At 42.1% G+C, this 21,226-nt stretch overlaps 1 protein-coding gene across 4 annotated transcripts in view; it reads right to left on the reverse strand.

The window, feature by feature from the left end:
* Positions 1–21,226, reverse strand: part of ezh2 (enhancer of zeste 2 polycomb repressive complex 2 subunit) — a 111,341-nt gene that overhangs the window by 40,762 nt on the left and 49,353 nt on the right. For all 4 annotated transcript variants that reach the window (XM_041184798.1, XM_041184800.1, XM_041184797.1 and 1 more), the window contains 4 exons: positions 17,794–17,957; positions 12,027–12,118; positions 10,384–10,624; positions 3,977–4,143 (listed from right to left, as the gene is read on the reverse strand). In XM_041184798.1, coding sequence (XP_041040732.1) covers positions 3,977–4,143; positions 10,384–10,624; positions 12,027–12,118; positions 17,794–17,957 — 664 coding nt within the window. The remainder of the gene's footprint in view (positions 1–3,976; positions 4,144–10,383; positions 10,625–12,026; positions 12,119–17,793; positions 17,958–21,226) is intronic.

Here is a 21,226-nt window from a genome sequence, read left to right on the forward strand (position 1 = left end):
AGTTGTGGGTGAAGGAGTGTTGTAATATAGTTCATCTTCCCTTGTTTAATAAATGTTTTATGCTTTTGTTAAAAGTCCCTTAGCTGACTCCAGTGATTCTGTTCAGTGGCCCCTCTCCACCTATCTAAACAAACGAATTAGAAGTTAGGATCTATCAAGCGGGGTTCCACTCTGGGATCAGTGGTAACATCAGCTGGGGAATATAACAGGTAGGCTGAAAAATTGGACAGAATTAAAAGACCCAATGAAGAAAGACAAAAAAATTAATGAGCGAAAAATTAGAATAGGAGCGAAAACTAGCTAGAAATGCAAATGCAGATAGTATTTAAAAAAGTAAAAAAAAGTAAAGTGAGCTTTGGTCCTCTAGAGTGTGCCTGGGAAATTAATAATATGAAATAAGAAAATGGAAGATGCACTGAATAGGTACTTTGTGTCTTTCTTCGCTGTAGAAGATTGCATTAGATCAAAGGAAGTGGCTTGTAAGGTTCCCAGAAAAAGTGGTAAACCCAAGGATTGGGAGCAATTTAGAATCCAGCAAAGGAGGACCAAGAAACTGAAAAAGGGAAGAGAGAATACGAATGCAAGCTAGCGAGTAACATAATGGCGGACTGTAAAAGCTTCTTTAGGCATGTAAAAAGGTAAAGATTAGCAAAGACAAATGGGGGTTCATCACAAGTGGACACGAGAATTTACAATAGAGGATAAGGAAGTGGCAGAGAAAATAAATAATTACTTAATAAAGGAGAACCAATGGATGTGGTGTATTTGGATTTTCATGAGGCTTTTGATAAGGACCCACTCAGGAGCTTAATAAACAAAATTAGAGCACATGAGATTGGGGGTAATAGACTGCTATGGATGGAAAATTAGTTAACAGACAGAAAACCGAGAATAGGAATAAACGGGTCATTTGCAAGATGGCAGGCTGTTACTAGTGGGGTCCCACAAGGATCAGTGCTTGGGTCCAAGCTATTCACGATCTATATAAATGATCTGATGTGGGGACCAAATGTAATAACTCCAAATTTGCTGATAATACAAATGAGGTGGGAATGCAAGCTGAGAAGGATTTAGATATGCTAAGTGAATGGGCAAGAACATGGCAGATAGAATATGTGAATAAGCGTTATCCACTTGTTGAAAAACGGAAAGGCAGAGTATTTCTTAAATGGTGAGAGGTAGGGAAGTGTCGATGTGCAAAGGGACCAGGCTGTCCTTGTTCATGGGTCACTAAAAACTAAGCATGCAGGTTCAGCAAGTATTGAGGAAGGCAAATGGTATGTTGGCCTTCACCGCAAGGGGATATAAATACAAGAGTCTTGCTGCAATTGTATAAAATCTTGGTGAGACCACGACTGGAGTATTGTGTATAGTTTTGGTCTCCTTATCTAGGAAGGGTGTACTTGACATAGACAGAGTGCAACAGAGGTTCACCAGACTAATATCTAGGATGGTGGGATTGTCTTATTAGGAGAGATTGAAGAAACTTGGCCCGAGTTGAGGGATGAGAGGTGATCACATTGAAACTTACAAAATTCTTACAGGAACATGACCGGGTAGATGTGGATAGGATACTTTCCTTCGCCCGCAAGTCTAGAACCATGGGAAACAAACCGTCTCAGGATAAGAGGCAGGCCACTTAAGGCTGAGGCAAGGAAGAATTTCTTCAATCAGAGTGGCGAATCTGTGGAATTTATATGCCAGAGGACTTTGGAAGCCCAAACATCAGCGCGTTCAAGACAGAAATCGATAAATTACTGGATACTAATGGCATCAAGGGATAGTGGGGGAAAGTGGCGTAAGAGATAGATGATCACTCATGATCTGTTTGAATAGTGCAGCATGCTCCATGGGCCAAATGTTCCTATTTCCTATGATCCCAGAAGATACAAATAACTTCCCAGAAATACTTGTACATCAAGAGGTGAAAGGGAGGGAGGAACAGAAAACAATTATAATCACCAATGAAAAGGTACTGAGAAAACTATTAGAACTAAAGGTTAACAAGTCACCCAGGACCTGATGGACCTAGGGTTTTAACAGAAGTAGCTGCTGAGATAGTAGTCACATTGTAATTTTCCAAAATTCCATAGGTTATGGAAAGGTCCCAACAGATTGGAAAAAAGTGTATGTCGCTCCTCTATTCAAGAAAGTAAGGAGGCAGAAAGCGGAAACTACAGGCCAGTTAGCCTAACATCTGCTATAGGGAAAATACTAGGATCCACTATTAAAGCGGTTATAACAGGACAAAAAACTCAATGTGATCATGCAGAGTCAACATGGTCTTGTGAAAGGGAAACAGTATTTGACTAACTTGAAGAGTTCTTTGAGGAAGTAACAAGCAAGATGGATAAAGGGAAGCCTGCAGATGTGGTGTACTTGGATTTCCAAAAGGCATTTGTTAAGGTGACACATCAAAAGTTACCACACAGAATAAGAGCTCATGGTATAGAGGCTAGCATATCAGCATGGATAAAGGATTGGTTAGTCAACAGTAGGGATAAATGGGCCATTTTCAGGTTGGCAAGTTGTTACCAGTGGAGTACCATAGGGATCACTGCTGTGCCCTCAACTATTTACAGTCCATATCAATTACTTGGATGAAGGGACCAATTGTAAAGTTGCTAAATTTTCTGATGATACAAGGATGGGTAGGAGAGTAATTGCGAAGAGAACAAGAGTCTAGGAAGGTTCAGAGAGTGGACAAAAAATTTAGCAGATGGAGTATAATGTGGGAAGATGTGAACTTGTCCACAGGAAGAATAGAAAAGTGGTATATTATTTAAATGGAAAGAGACCTGGGTGTCCTGGTGCACGAATCACAAAGTGTAAACATATCAATACAGCAAGTGATTAGAAAGACAAATGAAATATTGGCATTTATTACAAAGGGAACAGAGTACAAAAGTAGGGATGTGTTGTTACAGCTGTATAAAGCCTTATTGGGGCCACATCTGGGATACTCAGTACAGCTTTGGTCTCCTTACTTAAGGATATAATGCCATTAAAAGCAGTTCAGAGAAGGTTTACTCGACTGATTTCTGGGACAAAGAGCTTATTTTATGAGAAAGGTTGGACAGCTTGGACCTGAAGTTTAGAAAAACGAGAGGTGATCTTATTGAGACATAAGATCCTGAGTGGATTTGGATAGGGTGGATGTTGAGAAGGTGTTTCCCTTTGTGAGAGAGATTAGATCAAGGGAATATAGTTTAAAAACAAGAGGTCTCCCTTTTAAGACAGGTTTGGAGAGAAATTTTTTCTCTCAAGAGGGCTGTTAGCCTGTGGAATTCTCTTGCCCAGACAGCAGCGGAAGGCGGGTCATTGACTCCCTTACCGATCAAGAATCTATCTAACTCAGCCTTAAAAATACTGAAAGGTTATAGGTGGTAGACAGGAAAGTAGAATTGAGGTCACAATCAGATCAGCCACGATCTTATCAAATGCTGGAGCAGAGTCGAGGGGCCAACTGCCCTACTCATGCTCTGAATTTTTGTGTATAGTTCATACTGAATAAGATTTGCCTGTTAGTTCATGGTTAATTTGTGTTGTTTCCAATCCATATTAAAGTGATTCTGATTCATGTCAAAGTAAAGTTACAAATTGTGAAATCTTATCTGGCAATTTCTTCATTCGGGGTAGTTCAGTAAATATGGTTATTTTGGTTACCAGATCCCCACGTGCATAGCCTTCACACCTGAAACTCCAACACAGTTTAAATACTTATAAAAAAAAAGACAGATCTATTATCAATTGTTGTAGGTATTGTGTAAACTGTAAATAGTGCAAGCACTCCTAAAATTTCGGCCATTCAAGTAGTATACACACTGGTTCGATGCCTTCCAAAAACAGTATTTTCTGAAAAAGAATGTGTTTTTTACTTTAAGGGCATTATGCATCTTTGGGAATATTTTTCCAAAGTGTAGATTAAGTCCCTCATTTAGTTTTACTGACTTTGCAATGAATTATTGATTTTTACCTGTCCACATGTTTTGGTTCCCAATAACTTAGCTATAGCACAGAAGTTATTGTAGTAAGTGCCATGTAGAACTCGGAACAGCGAGGCTTCAGCTCCACTCCACTCCACATCAGAAAGATCAGATGTCAACTTCATCTTAACAGGGGTTTGACATCTGGAGTTTGCCTCTGAATGAAAATAGTAATAGCTTATAATCAGAAAAAAGGTTTTGTATTGAAAATCTAATAAACCACAGACTAGTGGGATGTGAAAGAAATATATAATAGTGATCTTATATATTCAGATTTAGCTTTTGCTTCAAATGTTATGGTAGGCAAAGGTCAAAAAAAGGCCCAATATTTGCTCATCTATTCCTACTAATGAACACATTACTAAATCAAACTGGAGGCTGTAATTAATTAAGCCATTTATTTTGAAAGGGGTGCACAATGCATTTTTAAGATCCACATCAATTTATATGTGACAGGTGGGACAAAGTAAAGTTAAGGTCAGCACAAGCTTCACAGGCCTTCATAAATATTAAACATGGAAGAAACAGAATATATTAACCCAGTAAAAATCAAACTTGTAAAGTTTGAGGGCGCATTAGATTGCCTTCTCATCTGGCTTCAAAGAAGCTAAAAACAGTCTGAACATTACTCTCTTCACAACCACAGTTCATAATGTCAAAAAAAGGGTAGTCTGGTAATTGGAATATAATGTCTTGTCATTCATGTTTGAGTGATAACTGCAAGTGGCACAATTATTGCTTTAACCACAAAATTTGTCCAAGAATGTAGGTAGCAATACTAAATACCCAATACTTGCTCAAGTTAAAACAAGAATGAAACGTTTATATTGGACTGAAATGTGATCCGAAAGAGCAACCTGTATGAGACTTAATACCAAAATAAATATTTGATTTCCAACTGAATATGCAAAGCTGTTTTTCTGATGTGCCATTATTCAAATTCGATTGCCTAGAGATACTACACTGTGACCAAAGATTGGCAGCTCTGTCAAAAATCCTGAGTTTCAACGTATTCAGGAAATGCAGAGTATAGCATTGCGACAACTATTTCAGGGCTGGCATCTGGAATGATCTGTCTCCCCCAATTCCTGAGAAACTTCTACTTGGAGAAAACACAGAATCAGTGTAGATAGTAAATACAGATAGCCTGCAGGCCTATCTGAGGAAGAGATTGCTACTAAAATAAACAGTCCCATTAGTCAGAACAAGAGCTGCTGGATAAGATGGACGGTTGGGCAGGGGGTGAGAAAAGTATCAGCAACAACATTTTAATTACTTGCAATGGTATGCACCATCTATCATCTGATTGTTTACCTTAACCTGGATTTTCTAACTGAATTATAGACTGGTTACAGCACAGGAGGCAGCCAGTTGACCCATCCTTTCCATGCTTGCTCTCTGAGCGCGCTACCTGGCAAGTCCTACCCCCGTCTTTTCCTTGTAGCCTTGCAAACTTTTCTCTTCAGATAATTCGATTTCCTTTTGAAATTCAGGATTGCATCAGTCTCCATCATAATCCCAGGCACTACATTCAGAGATCCTAGCCAATTGCTGTAAAAATGTCTTGCCTTGTCATTCCTTAATCAGTATCCTCTGACTCTTCCACCAAGCGGAAGTTTTATTCAGACCTCTCGAGTTTAACAAATCTCCTCTCACCTTTCTCTTCTCCAAGGGGAACATCCCAGCTTCTATCTATTTATGTAATTGAACTATCTAATCCTCAGAACCATCTGGTTAATCCTTTCTGCACCCTCTCCAATGACTTTGTATCTTTTCTAAATTGGAATTGACACAATACTCTAGTTGAGGCTAAACCAGCGTTTTATAAAAGTCGAGCATTACTTCCTTGCTTTTGCATTCCATGCCCAGGATCTCTTCTGTCTTATTCACCGCTTGCTCAGCCTGCCTCTTCACCTTCAACAATTTGTGCACAAGTACCCTTGGGTCCCTGTGCACCAGCATGTGCTTTAGAATTGTACCTTATAGTTTATCTTTCCTTTTCTCATTCTTCCAGCTCAAATGCATCACTTCATACTTCTCTGGATCAAATTTCATCTTCCAGGTGTCCAACCATTTCATCAGCCTATGTCCCCTTGAAGTCCCCCCTCAAAGTTCACAGTACTTCCAGGTTTTGTCTCGTGCAAATTTTGAAATTGTGCCCTGCACATGCAAGTTTAGATCAATAATCTAGAAAAGCAGTAGTCCCAACACTGATCCCTGAGCAGCCCCACTATATACCTTCCTCCAGGCTGAAAAACAACCATTCACCACCGTTTCCTCTCACTCAACTTTATATCCATTCTACCACAGTCCCTTTTTATCCATTGGCTTCAGCTTTGCTGACAAGCCTGTTATGTGGCACTTTATTTAGTCCCAGATTATCATTTCTAAAAAAATTTTCCACCATTGAGGTTAAACCAACTGGCCTGCAGTTGCTGGGTTTATCCTTGTTCTATTTTTTTAATAACGGGGTGACGTTTGCAAATCTCCAGTCATCTGGTACCACATCTGTGTATAAGGAGGACTGGAAGATTAGAAGATGGCCAGTGCTTTTGCAATTAGAAGGTAGAAGTGCAGGTGCATCCCTTGCTTTCCAAGTACTGATTTTTTAATATTCATTCATGGGATGTGGGCGTTATTGGCTAAGCCAGCGTATATTGCTGGCCTAGACAGCAGAAGTTAGTGGTGAGCAGCCTTCTTAAACCACTGCAGTTCATGTTGTGTAGGCATACCTATAGTGCTGTTAGGAGAGAGTTCCAGGATTTTGACCCAGTGACAGTGAAGTATATTTCCAAGTCAGGATGTGAGTTCTTAGAAGGGAACTTCCAGGTGGTGTTCCCATCTGTCTGCTGCTCTTATCCATCTAGATTTGGAAGGTGCTGTCTAAAGAGGCTTAGTGAATTGCTACAGTGCATCTTGTAAGTGATACACACTGATGCCACTGTGCATTGGTGGTGGGGAGAGAATGCTTATGGATGGGGTGCCAATCAAGTGAGCTGATTTGTCCTGGATGGTGTCAAGTTTCTTGAGTGTTGGAGCTGCGCTCTTGCAGGCAAGTGGAGAGTATTCCATCACAATCCTGACTTGTGCCTGTGGACAAGCTTTGAGGAGTTAGGAATGAGTTACTCGCCAGAGGATTCCTAGCCTCTGACCTGCTCTTGTAGCCATGGTTATATGGCTCATCCAGTTCAGTTTCTGGTCAATGGTAACCCTCAAGATGTTAATAGTAGGGTAGTCAAGGATAATAATGCCGTTGAATTTCATGGGGAGATGGTTAGATTTTCTCTCGTTGGAGATGGTCATTGCCTGGCACTTGTGTAGCGCGAATGTTACTTGCCACTTGTCAGCCCAAGCCTGGATATTGTCCAGGTCTTGCTGCATTTGGACATGGAATGCTTCAGGATCTGAGGAATCGCAAATAGTGCAATCATCAGCGAACATCCCTAATCTTGACCTTATGATGGAAGGTCATTGATGAAGCAGCTGAAGATGGTTACACCAAGGACACTACCCTGAGGTACTCCTGCAGTGATGTCCTGGAGCTGAGATGACTGACTTCCAACAACCACAATCATCTTCCTTTGTGCTAGGTATGACTCCAACCAGTGTAGAGATTTCCCCTGATTCCCATTGACTCCAGTTTTGCTAGGGCTCCTTGATGCCAAGTTCAGTCAAATGCTGCCTTCATGACAAAGGCAGTCACTCACACCTCACCTCAGGAGCTGAACTCTTTTGTCCATGCTTGAACCAAGGCTGTAACGAGGTCAGGAACTGAGTGGCCCTGGTGGAGCCCAAACTGGGTGTCAGTGAGCAGGTTATGGCTAAACAAGTGCCGCTTGGTAGCACTGTTGATCACCCCTTCCATTACTGATGATCGAGAGTAGGTTAACGGGCGGTAATCGGCCAGGATGGATTTGTCCTGCCTTTCAAGAACAGGGCATACCTGGGCAATTTTCCACATAGCTGGGGAGATGCCAGTGTTGTAGCTATACTGAAACAGTTTGGCTAGGAACTCGGCAAGATTTGGAGCACAAGTCTTCATGCTATTGCCGTAATATTGTCAGGGTGCATAACCTTTGCTCTATCCAGTGCTTTCAGCCGTTTCTTCGTATCGTGTTGGGTGAATCGAATTGGTTGAAGACTGGTATGTGATGCTGGGGACCGCAGGAGGAGGCTGAAATCGATCATCCACTGGGCACTTCTGGCTGAAGCTTGTTGTGAATGCTTAGCCTTACCTTTTGCACCGATGTGCTGGGCTCCCCCATCATTCAAGATGGCTATATTTGTGGAGCCTCCTCCTCCAATGAGTTGCATCATTGTCCACCACCAATCACGGCTGGATGTGGCAGGACTGCAGACCTTAGATCTGATCCATCAGTTGTGGGATCCCTTAGCTCCATTTATCACTTACTGCTTATGCTTTTTGGCATGCAAGTAGTCCTGTGTTTATAGCTTCACCAGGTTGACAACTCATTTTTGGGTATGCCTGGTGCTGCTCCTGGCATGCTCTCCTGCATTCTTCAATGAACTAGGGTTGATCCCCTGGCTTGATGTTAACGGTAGAGTAGGGGATATGCCAGGCCATGAGGTTACAGATTGTGTTCGAGTACAATTCTGCTGCTGATGATGGTGCACAGCGCCTCAGTCTTGAGTTGCTAGCTCTGTTTGAAATCTATCCCATTTAGCACAGTGGTCATGCGATGGAGGGTATTCTCAATGTGAAGGCGGGACTCCATCTCTACAACGGCTGTGTAGTGATCACTCTTACTGATACTGTCACGGACAGATGAGTCTGCGGCAGACAGGTTCGTGGGGATGAGGCCAAGTATGTTTTTCCCTCTTGCTGGTTCCCTCACCACCTGCCACAGATCCAGTCTAGCAAGGTCAACTGGGCAGAGTGAGCTGTTGTGATTTGTGCCTAGGTGAATGCCAGGCAGTCCATCCAGTTTTATTTCTTTTTGATTTTTCTGTCGCAGTTTGGTACCACTCAGTGGCTTGCTAGACCATTTCAGAAAGGCAGCTAGGAGTCAACCACTTTGTGTGAGGCTAGAGACAACTGTAAGCCCTACCAGGTAAGGATAGCAGATTTCCCAGCCTGAAGTACATTAGTGAACCTAGATAGGGTTTTTTGACAGTATGGTAGTTCTTGGTCACCATTACTCAGAATATCTTTAAATTCAATTAATTAATAAATCTAGAATTAAAATTCCACCAGTTCCAGTGGTAGAATTTGAACCCATGTCCCTAAAGTATTGACCTGGCTCTCTGGATAACAAAGTCCAATAACGTTAACCAAAAACAGAGAATGAGGTAGGGGTAGAGCGGTTATTACAATACTAGCTTCATTCTATAGACCACCAAATGCGAAACATGTGCAGTAAGGTTGGTTGAACTAGCAAAACATTTGCTGCTCCCAATACAGTCTCCTCTACATTGGATAGACCAAAACGCAGACTGGGTGACCGCTTTGCGGAACACCTTTGGTCTGTCCGCAAGCATGACCCAGACCTCCCTGTTGCTTGCCATTTCAACACACCACCCTGCTCTCATGCCCACATGTTTGTCCTTGGCCTGCTGCAATATTCCAGTGAAGCTCAACGCAAACTGGAGGAACAGCACCTCATCTTCCGACTAGGCACTTTACAGTCTTCCGGACTGAATATTGAGTTCAACAATTTCAGATCATGAACTCTCTCCTCCATCCCCACCCCCTTTCCGATCCCCCCCTTTTCTAATAATTTATAATTTTTTTGCAAATATATTTTTCTTTTCCCACCTATTTTAAAATTTATTTTGATCTATTGTTTCACCTCGACCTTTTAGCCCATCTCGATCCCTTCCCCCGACCCCACCCCCACTAGGGCCATCTGCCACTAGCTTGTCCTGCTTGCTACCCTTAATGCCCCCATTAGCACATCCTTTAGATAACATCACCACCATCAACACCCCTCTGTCCTTTTGTCTATGACATCTTTGGCAGTCTCTACTTGGCCTCCACCTATCACTGGCCCCCTATCGAGCTCCTCCTATCCCACCCCCTCTACCAGCTTACATTTCATCTCATTTCTATATTTTTTTAGTTCTGATGAAGGCTCATACGGGCTCAAAACGTCAACTATATTCCTCTCCGCAGATGCTGTCAGACCTGCTGTGTTTTTCCAGGTATTTTTGTTCAAGACATTTAATAGAATGTAATCACATTGCAACCCTGCTGCGAAAATAAAAATCTAATTTTAGCTCAAAATTTTTAATCTCCGGCATATTTAACAACTTAATCCACCCTTTCTCTGTCCTGATGTTTGACTAGAACCACTCAACATTTTATCTTTTGATACAAGTGGCAAATAGTTTCTGTCTTTTCAATTTTGACTTTTTAAAAAAAGTCATTTCTCTTTACCAGAGGAGCTTGTGGTATCATCCTTTTTGTCCTCTTCATCTTTGTCATTTATCTCGCCTCCAGTATCTGTTCCAGCCTCTCTGTCACTGTCTGTATCTTTAGCCTCAGATTGGTTTATTGTTGGTGTACTGGGTCGGCTTGTGCTATTTGGATGGCGTCCTCTGCGGCGCCCACCTGGGCGCTTAGGTGGTGTTTTTATTCGTTCAGCTGTCAAGGCCACTGCAAAATCCTTCGCTCCATCCTAAAACAATATAAACATAATATAGACTAAGGCTGATTTATTTGTGTCACCGTGGGGATGTATGCTGCGCACTTCTAATTATTGCATTGATATACTGCCTTTGACATAAAAACCATCCCAAGATGTTTTTCAAACAGAAAAAGATATGGAACTCAGAACTGACATGGAGTTAGATGAAGCAAGTTCTTATATAAAACAGTTATCATGAAATGTAGTTTTGTGCTGATAATCCTTCATCCTTAAAGTTCTTTTTGCAATTAAGCCATCAGAACATGGGTGGGCATCGCATCTTGGTTAAAAACAGTCCAGATAGGAAACTTTCAAGTCAACCTTCTAGAGTACCCATAACATATATTTTAACACCTTGAAGTTTCAAGTTTTAAAGTTAACTTTAAAAAAATATCATTTGCTTCAACATTAAAACATTACAAGATACCATAGCGAGTCCTTCAGCAAGAGTGCATCTAATTTAAAGGGTGCAGACATTAAATGTACCATACAGTAAAGGTAGTTTTGTAGGTGGACAATTGTCAGAAATGGGCCAAGTTTTTGTAACCCAGGAACCAATGAGGCTTTCAACTGAACTTATACAAAACACAAGCTGGGAATTGAAAGGAAATTATTCAAAGAGACAGGCATGATAACATGACTTCATGAATGTGTTAACCAAGATATAGCTGATGTAATCATATCACACAATGGTATGTGTTTGTTCAGATTTAAGTGGCACCTAGGTCGTTGAACTCCTGTGCCAAGCTGTAAATAGTACTTAAAGCTGCTTTATCAGCTGTGGTTCCATTACGTCTGGGAGAGCATCCCATCCCTTAAAAATGCTAGTCCCAAAACTGCTTCAGAGGGTAAAACTCATACACCAATCCGATGATACTGATAAGACCAAAATACTCCCCGTCAAACCACCTTTTATATGTCAACGTGCTATTTGCAAACCCAGGATGAGGAATTGATACAAGATTTAAGATCTTACAATCAAAAAAAAGTAGGGAGGGTGGGGTTTGCACCAATCATTATTACGGGTGCTATAAGAAGTGAGACTGCACTATTAGGGACAAAGGTACAACCTGCAAGGATAACTATGGACAGGATTGATCATCCACACTGATGGAACATATCCTGACCATCACTGAAAGAGGTGAGTGCTGTTTGAAAATTAAAATTTAGAAGTGAACAGCATGTGATTATTGACAAATTCAAGGGAGCAGGGTAATGACACTTGTATGTTAGCATGAGTATAATAAACAGTTAAAAGAATACCAAGTTGTATTGAGTTGCGTGCCTTGACCATTTAATTCCAAATGGATGGGTTCAGGTTGGACTTGAGTGCAAGAGGGGAGATGAGGGTTCACCTACCTACAATGTTAAACAGGATGGAAAATTCTCCTACCAGAAACAAACAGCAGTCTGGTCCACATTGTTCTGTCTCCGCTCTGGTCTCAGGAGTTTTACGTTTGTATGTATTAGGAGTAGCATGAAAAGCTGCATCAAAAACAAATTCAGCACCAAGAATTCCTTGAGAAGTTTTAATATGGCAAGTCTAGACTATATCTTTAACAAATTTAATCAGGCTTAACCAAAACTAAACAACTTTTTCCCCAAACACAGAATGACAGGAATAATACGCCGATAACTTTTTAAAATAAATTCAAATTCCCAGTGATCAACTTAAACTTTAAATCTTTTTGTGCAAATCCTTTAAGACTTTTACTGTAAAAAAAACTAAAAAAAAACTAACAAAAATATTTCAGTAGGCAATGTATACCCTAAACAATAGAAAAGATTCCTCCAATTAACATTTAAAACAACAAGCCATGGTTCTACTTTACCGTTCCTTAATAGGGCACTTAATTTGCAAGGAACCAATCCAAAGGGATTCTCAGCACCTTTCCCCTTTTCCAGCCAGATAACTTCTAATTCCCCAAACTTACTTTAGGTCGGGTTACCCTGGAGATCTCTCCTTCTAGCCAAAGCTTTAAACCTTCACAATCTCTTCAATCCAAGCATGAGCTCCCACCCACATTTTGTGTGGTGAATATAGACTTGATGCCTCTATCCCTGCTCTCTCCTGGACTCTTGCAAACTGACCATGTCTGTGAGGTTGTGATATTTTTACAAAAACTAGTAACCCAACCTTACAATGGCTTCCTATGGACCCTTTCCCCTCTCAAAGCCCATCTCCCTTGCAATATGAATCACATGGGCCTAATATCCAGGTAGAACTGTTAATTATCTATCTTCTACAACCCCTAACTCCATAGACAGATTAAATATAATTGTTTATGAAATCTGGCATTTATGACACCTCATTGGGATTTGGAAACTAGGCGGAATTGGCCCAGATTTGCACAAAGTGCAGTAGCGGGCAGGAAAAAAATCATTTGGCATGTGATGGCAGGTTTTCACACCGTATTGTTCAATCTCATTAATTATGCAGCCACAGAAAACAATCTCGCTAGCAGGTGGGCTCCAAATTGCCCACTGTGCCGCTTCCTCTCACAGGGCGCCATATTTAAACTACAGCTGCGTATACACTTCTCAATGTTTACAGCTGACGAGCCACGTGCTAGTGAACATAAGAATAGGAAGACTGAATAGTTCCACTACGCGGCTGGAGCAATGGAGTAGGAAGACGGGCTTTAGATTTCTGAGGTGTTGGGACCAGTTCTGGGGCAGGGGGGACCTGTACAAGGATGACTGGTTACACCTTAACAGGACTGGGATTAATGTCCTCACAGGAAGGTTTGCTAGTGCTGTTGGGGAGGGTTTAAACTACATTGGCAGGGGAATGGGAACCTGACAGTAAATTCAGAGTGGAGAGGAGAAAAACTGGAAGTGGGAAGTAGAGAAGTAACAACTGAGAATGAGGACATATCAGAGTAGCATCAAGGTAGATAGAGTACTTGGAAAGTTTGATAGAATTAGAGTAGGCAATAGTAAGTCATTAGATGGGGTCAGAGTAAGGGGGAAAAGTAAAAAAAGCCTATATCAGGGGTAATGTGTATGTATTAACCACACTCTGTGTGTTCACATAAGCTTGGTGAACTGCAGGCACAAATTGACAAATGGAATTATGGTGTTATTGCTATAACAGAAACCTGGCTCAAAGAAGGGTAGGACACTAAATATTCCTGGGTACAAGGCGTTAGGAGAGACAGGAAAGGAAGAAAAAGCGGGGTCAGGGGTGGTGATTGATTAAAGATGGCATTATAGTACTGGACAGAGAAGATGTTCCAGATGGGGTCAAGGTTGGAATCTCTCTGGCTAGAGGTAAGGAATGAATACGGTGCAATAACATTGATTGGTATCGTATAAATTCCACCAACTAGCCGAAGGGATGTGGAGAAACAAATTTGCAAAAAAATTACAGACAGGTGCAAGAATTATAGAGTAACCATAATGGGGGACTTCAATTATCCAAATATAGATTGGGATAGAAATATTACAAAAGGACAAGAGGGGCAAGCGTTCTTGGAACATGATCAAGATAATTTTCTGCAGCAGTATATTTCCGGTTCAATGAGAAGACATGCACTTTTGGACCTGGTTCTGGGAAATGAGTTGGTCAAAGTGGATCAAATATGATTGATCCAGACAGCCTCTAGGGGACAGTGATCATTATATCATAAGGTTTAGGTTGGTCATGGAAAAGGACAGGACACAATCCAGAGCAGAAATAATTTATTAGGGAAAGCCAACTTTGATGGGGTGAGAATGCATCTGAGTCAAGTGAGCTGGAACCAAATGTTCGCAGAAAAGGCAGTGGCTGAACAATGGGTCACCTTCAAAGAAAAAGTAATGCAAGCAATGTCAAGGTATATTCCCTTGAAGGGAAAAGGTGAGACAAATAAATCCAGAGCACCCTGGTTGACAAGAGAGATTGAGGTGAAGATGAAAAGGAAGAAGTGCGCGTATGACAAATGTCAGATAAAAAATACAATGGAGATTCAGGCTGAATATAGAAAGACCAGAGGGGAAGCGAAGAAACTAATAAGAAAAGCAATAAGCGAGCCTGAAAAGAGGCTAGCAGCAAAGGGAATCCCAAGGTCTTCTATAAGCATGTAAGTAATAAAACGCTGGTAAAGAGACATTAGGGTCAATTAGGGACAAAAGAAAAAGCGGACTTGCATGTGGAGGTTGGAGAAATAGCAGAGGTATTGAACGAGTACTCTGCATCTGTCTATACAAAGGAAGAAAATGCTACCCAGGCCGAGGTGAGAGGGGGTAACCGGTACACTAGAAGAATTTATAATTGAGGAGGTGGTGGTGTTAGAAAGGCTATCTTTACTTAAAATAGATAAGGTACCAGGGCCAGATGAGATGCAACTACAGGCCAGTCAATTTTACCTCAGTGGCAGGGAAACTTCTGGAAACTACAGTACAGGATAAAATCAATAGTCACTTAGACAAGTGCAGGATAATTAAGGAAAACTAGCATGGGTTCATTAAGAAAAAGCCATGTTCAACTAACTTGGAGTTTTTTTGAGGTTGTAACAGAGAAGATTGATAAGGGAGACACTGTTGATGTGGTGTATACGGATTTTAAAAAAGTATTAGATGCAATGCCACATGTCAGACTTGACAGAAAAATTCTAGGTCATGGAATAAAAGGGAAAGTAGGCACTTGGATAAGCAATTGGCTGAGTGACAGGAAACAGAGCAGTGATAAATGGCTGTTTTTCAGATTGGAGGAAGGTTTGTAGTGGAGAACCCCAGGGATCAGTGTTGGGACCCTTGCTCTTCCTGATATATATCTTAATGACCTAGACTGCGGTGTGCAGGGCATGATTTCAAAATTTGCAGATGATATGCAGATTGGAGATATCATCAACTGTGATGAGGATAGTCTTGAACTTCAAAAGGACGTAGACATGTTGGTAGATTGGGCAGACAAGTGGCAGAAGAAATTCAATGCAGAGAAATGCGAGGTGATCCATTTTGGCAGGAAGAATATGGTGACAGTATAAAATAAAGGGAGAGACTCTAAACAAGGTATAGGAACAAAGCGACCTCAGTGTATAGGTACATAATTCATTGGCAGAGCATGTTGAGAGAGCAGTTAGTAAAGCATATAGTATCCTAGGTTTTATTAGTAGGAGCACTGAGTACAAGAGTTAGGAGGTCATGTTGAACTTGCATAAGATGCTAGTTAGGCCTCATCTGGAGTACTGCGTCCTGCTCTGTGCGCCATACTTGAGGGAGGATGTGAAGGCATTGAAGGGTTTCACAAGAATGATTCCAGGGATAAACAACTGCAGCTATGAGGAAAGATTGGAGAGGTTGGGACTCTTTTCCTTGGAGAAAAGGCTAAGAGGAGGCTTGATAAAGGTATTCAAGATCCTGAGGGGTATGGACAGAGTTCCCACTCAAGAGAACACGTTCAAAATAATTGGCAAAAGGAGTAAATATGATGTGAGGAAATTTTTTTCCATCCAGAGGGTGATTGGAGTCTGGAACAAACTTCCTGAAAAGGATGGTGGAGGTAGATTTGATCAAGGTATTCAAAAGGGAAATGAATGTGCAAGGTTACAGGGATGAGGGGCAGGGGAGTGGGACTAGATGGAATGCTCTTTCAGAGAGCCAGTACAGACTTGATGGGTCAAATGGCCTCCTTCTGCACTATAAAGACTCTGTGATTCTGAGGAGAGCACCAGTGAAGACATGGCCCCAAAAGCCAAGAAGGGTGCAGTACCCCGATTCAGTGACGCATTCCTGAGACACTTTATGGATGCCATGGAGGCTCACCATGTTTCCTAGTCCCACTCTAGCCGTAGGAGGCCCATCAGCCTCATCACTCTGGCTTGGGAGGCGGTGGCCAGTGCCAATGCTGCACACAAGCGGTCGGCCGTCCAGTGCAGGAAACGGATGAATGATCTCATCTGCAACGCCAGGCTAAGGCGGCCATCACTCCAAACTCTCACTCAAGGCCATCACATATTCACTGCCATCTCACTTACTGCCTGCTCAAGAGGCATCACCACTCTCTCCCTCTCTCTCACGTACACGCTCTCGCATCTCCATCTGGCCTCATCTCCTCTGGAGGTCGCCTTCTCAGCCCTCACCCTCTTGAGGCCACTTGCACAGATCAACATGTACCCCACAATCACCCTGGGATGCCCCCCTTCCCTAGTACAGCCCTCACCCTGGAGTCTATTCCTTTGCCTGAGGCCACTTCTCCCCCTTCCCCAAGCAAGCCCTAGACCTACAGCTGTTGAAAAGCCAACCCTGCCTTATGGCTGGTTTGGTAGGTAGGAACCTGACCATGAGCCCCCCCTAAAAGTGATGTGGTGCTGCCTACAAAGCCTGGCACTGATGACCACGAGTGCTACCTGAAGCATGGTAGGCAAACAAACCTCAAAGTTCTGAGCGAAGTGCAGCTCATTTGGTGCACGTCGCTTATGTACGGTTGTGAACTAGGTTGGTGTGACCCAGATGATCCAGCGTGGGGGACGATTCCTGCGAGCAGGGCTTATAATGAGATGCATATGTATTTAAATGATGTCCCTGATGTGCGGCAGCGGGAAATACGGCTCACCATTGACAGGCAGAGCAGACGATCGCAAACTGGTTTAATGACCAATTTTTGGCCTTCTTGGCCATATTGTCCGCTCACGCCAAACACCAACAGGGACAGAAAATTCTGCCCTAAAAGAGTAGCTGCTCGTCAGTATTTACAGGTGTGAATACCTTGCACCTTCTTCCCGACAAAAAAACCTGGGCCCTCCCTTTAACAACCAAACCCATCTAGGTTTGTTGTCAGCAGAATTCAGAATAGGTCACATGACCCCTTAATTTAGGGCAATTAAAGAAACAAACAAAACACAACAATCTCAAAAACCTTGTATTTGTAACAATAGCCTATTCCAATGTTATAACTGTCCTACCTTTATAAAATCCCCTACTTCTTGTGCTTTATACTAATTTACATCATAAGCAGTTTCTTGTCCTCTTATTTTTTCAAAAATGGTACATTATACCAGGTTAACCATTGGTCAATATTCCAATACCACAAACATGTTCATCAAATTCACGTGTTTATTTTAAATTATGTCTCACCCCTTTTTAATAGAATGTTTTGAGAAAGCTACATAATTTATTATATATGCAAGAATTGTTAGTTTTAATTGGACATGTCAATCAAGAAATATCATACTCACGATGTAGGAAACAGTCATATTTAAAGCAGCGTCTACAGAACAGAGTATGGAATGAGTGTAAGCTCTGTTCTCGTTGAACCGATTTGGCATTTGGTCCATCAATATTTGGTGTACACTCTGGAGGAAGTGCTCCAGGAAGCTGCTGTTCTGTCAATTCTTTGTACCTTTAACAACAACAGGAGAATCAGAAAAGTTGCAGCGCTTTCATTGTAGAATTTTTATTCTCCTCATGGAATCCCCTGCAACATTCTGAAAATGTAATCTCAGGTTGACAGTATAATTGTGAATCAATACACAGATCTTTAGCCTCAGTTTAAGAGATAGTTGGATGAGTCAGTTTCCTTCTGAGAGGAAGGATATTAAATGGCATACCATATCATCAAAATAACATAGCAAATCATTGAGAAATTCACAAATAAAGAACACTACCACCTCACTGTTAACAATTACAATGCAGCAATTCTGTAAGGTGCCTGGTCTAATTTTACTAGGAACATTGGAGTCAGGAGTAGGCCATTCGATAAGATCATGGCTGATCTGATTGGTCTCAGATCCACCTTCCTGTCTACCCGGACTCCCTTGTCTATCAAAAATCTAATTCAGCCTTGAATAAATTCTATGACCCAACCTCCCCTGCTTTCTGTGGAAGGGAATTCCAGACTAATGACTCGCAAGCCTGCTCCGCCATTCAATTAGATCATGGCTGATCTGTTTGTGGCCTCAACTCCACATTCTACCTTCGACTCTCTTATTACTCGAGAATATATCCACCTCTGCCTTAAAAATATTCAATGACCCTGCCTCCACTGCTCTCTGGGGAAGAGAGTTCCAAAGACTCACGACCCTCAAAAAAATTCTCTTCATCTAAGTCTTAAATGGGAGACCCCTTAATCTTAGTTTCTCCCACAAGGAAAAACATCCTTTCAGTATCCAATCTTGACAAGCCCCTCAGGAACTTGTGTTTCAATAAGATCACCTCTCAAGCTTCTAACCTTGTATGGATACAGGCCCAGCTTGTCCAACCTTTTCTCATAAGAGCCCCAACCCTCATCCCAAATAGTCAAGTGAACCTTCTCTGAACAGGTTCCAATGCATTTATTTCCTTTCTTAAATAAGGAGACCAAAACTGCACACAGTACTCCAGACTGGTCTCACCAACACCTCATATAACTGCAGCAAAACTTCCCTACTTTTATACAAAATACAGAAAATGCTGGAAAAACTCAGCAGGCCTAGCAGCATCTTTGGAGAGAGAGAACTGCTAGACCTGCTGAGTTTTTCCAGCATTTTGTTTCAGATTTCTAGCATCTAGCAAGTATTTTGCTTTTATTTCCCCTACTTTTACATTCCATTCCCCTGCAAGAAATGACATTCGATTTACCTTCATAATCACAGAGAGAGAGTTGAATCTCTCATTTATGAGATGATCACTGCATGGCATGAATGTTACTTTCCATGTATCAGCCCATGCCCAAGTGTATCCTAGGCTTTGCTGCACGCAGGTACTGACTGCTTCAGGATCTGAGGTGCTACTGAACACTCTGCAATCACCAGCAAAAATTGCAGCTTCTGACTTTTATGTTAGAAGGATGGTCATTGATAAAGCAGCTGAAGATGGTCGCAGCAAGGACACTATCCTCAGAAGCTCCTGCAGCATTGTCCTGAGGCTGAGATGACTGGCCTCCAAGTATCTTCCTTTGTGCCAGTGACTCCAACCATTGGGGAGTACCCCAAACTCCCAGTGGCTTCAAATTTGCTAGGGCTCCTTGATGCCACACTCAAATCAATTTCTACGCAGATGTTAAGGAAAGTCAATTTCACCTTGCCTCTGGCATTCAGCTTTTTTCCCCATGTTTGGAGCAAAGCTGTAATGAGGAATGAGGTCTGCAGAACCCAAACTGAGCAAGTGAAAAAAAGTTATAAAAACAAAAAACTGCGGATGCTGGAAATCCAAAACAAAAACAGAATTACCTGGAAAAACTCAGCAGGTTTGGCAGCATCGGCGGAGAAGAAAAGAGTTGATGTTTTGAGTCCTCATGATCCTTCAACAGAACTAGGTGAATCCAAGGAGAGGGGTGAAGTTAAAAAAAGTGTTGCTTCATAGCACTACTGATGACACCTTCCATCATAAGACTGAGGATTGATTGAGAGTATACTGATTTTGGCAAGGGGGGGTGTATTTGACCAAATTGGATTTGTCCTACTTTCTGTAGGCAGAACATTTTCGCACAATTTTTTTAAAAATTCGTTCATAGGATGTGGGCTTTGCTAGCTAGGCCAACATTTATTGCGCATCCCCAAATGCCCTCGAGAAGGTTGTGGTGCTCTGCCTTCTTGAACCTCGTCCACATGGTGTAGATACACCCACAGTTCTGTTAGGGAGGGAGTTCCAGGATTTTGACTCAGCTACTGTGAAGGAACAGCGATATATTTCCAGATCAGGATGGTGAGTGGCTTGGATGGGAACTCCCAGGTGGTGGTGCTCCCATGTATTTGCTGCCCTTGTCCTTCTAGATGGCAGCAGTCGTGAGTTTGGAAGGTGCTGCCTAAGGAGCCTTGGTGAGTTTCTGTAGTGCATCTTGTTAACAGTACACAGTGCTACCACTGTTCATCGGTGGTGGAGGGGGTGAGTGTTTGTGGAAGGGGTGCCAATCAAGCGGTCTACTTTGTCCTGGATTATGTCAAGCTTCTTGAATGTTATTGGAGCTGTACTCATTCAGGCAAGGGGAAGAGCATTCCATCACACTCCTGACTTGCGCCTTGTAGATGGTGGACAGGCTTTAGGGAGTCAGGTGGTGAGTTACTCACCGCAGGATTCCTAGCCTCTGACCTGCCCATAGTATTCATACGGCCAGTCAAGTTCTGTTTCTAGTCAATGGTAACACCCAGGATGTTGATAGTGGGGCATTCAGTGATGGTAATACCACTGAATGTCAAAGGGAAATGGTTAGATTTTCTCATGTTAGAAATGGTCATTGCCTGGCACTTATGGTACGAATGTACTTGCCCACTTGTCAGCCCAAGCCTGGATATTGTCTGGGCCTTGCTGCATTTGGTCATGGACTGTTTCAGTATCTGAGAAGTTGCAAATAGTACTAAACATTGTTCGTTGATGATTGCACATTGCCACTTCTGCCCTTATGATGGAAGGAAGGTTATGGATGAAGCAACTAAAGATGGTTGGGCCCAGGACACTACCCTGAGGAACTCTTACAATGATATCCTAGAACTGAGGATAATTGACCTCCAACAACCACAGCCATCTTCCTTTGTGCTAGGTGTGACTAACAACAGCAGAGAGTTTTCCCTGAATCCCATTGACACCAGTTTTGCTAGGGCTCCTTGATGCCACACTCGATCAAATGCTGCCTTCATGTCAAGGGCGGTCACTCTCCTTTCACCTCTGGAGTACAGCTCTTTCGTGCATGTTTGC

Source organism: Carcharodon carcharias, chromosome 3, assembly GCF_017639515.1.
Source record: "Carcharodon carcharias isolate sCarCar2 chromosome 3, sCarCar2.pri, whole genome shotgun sequence".
In the NCBI taxonomy this organism is placed as follows: domain Eukaryota; kingdom Metazoa; phylum Chordata; class Chondrichthyes; order Lamniformes; family Lamnidae; genus Carcharodon; species Carcharodon carcharias.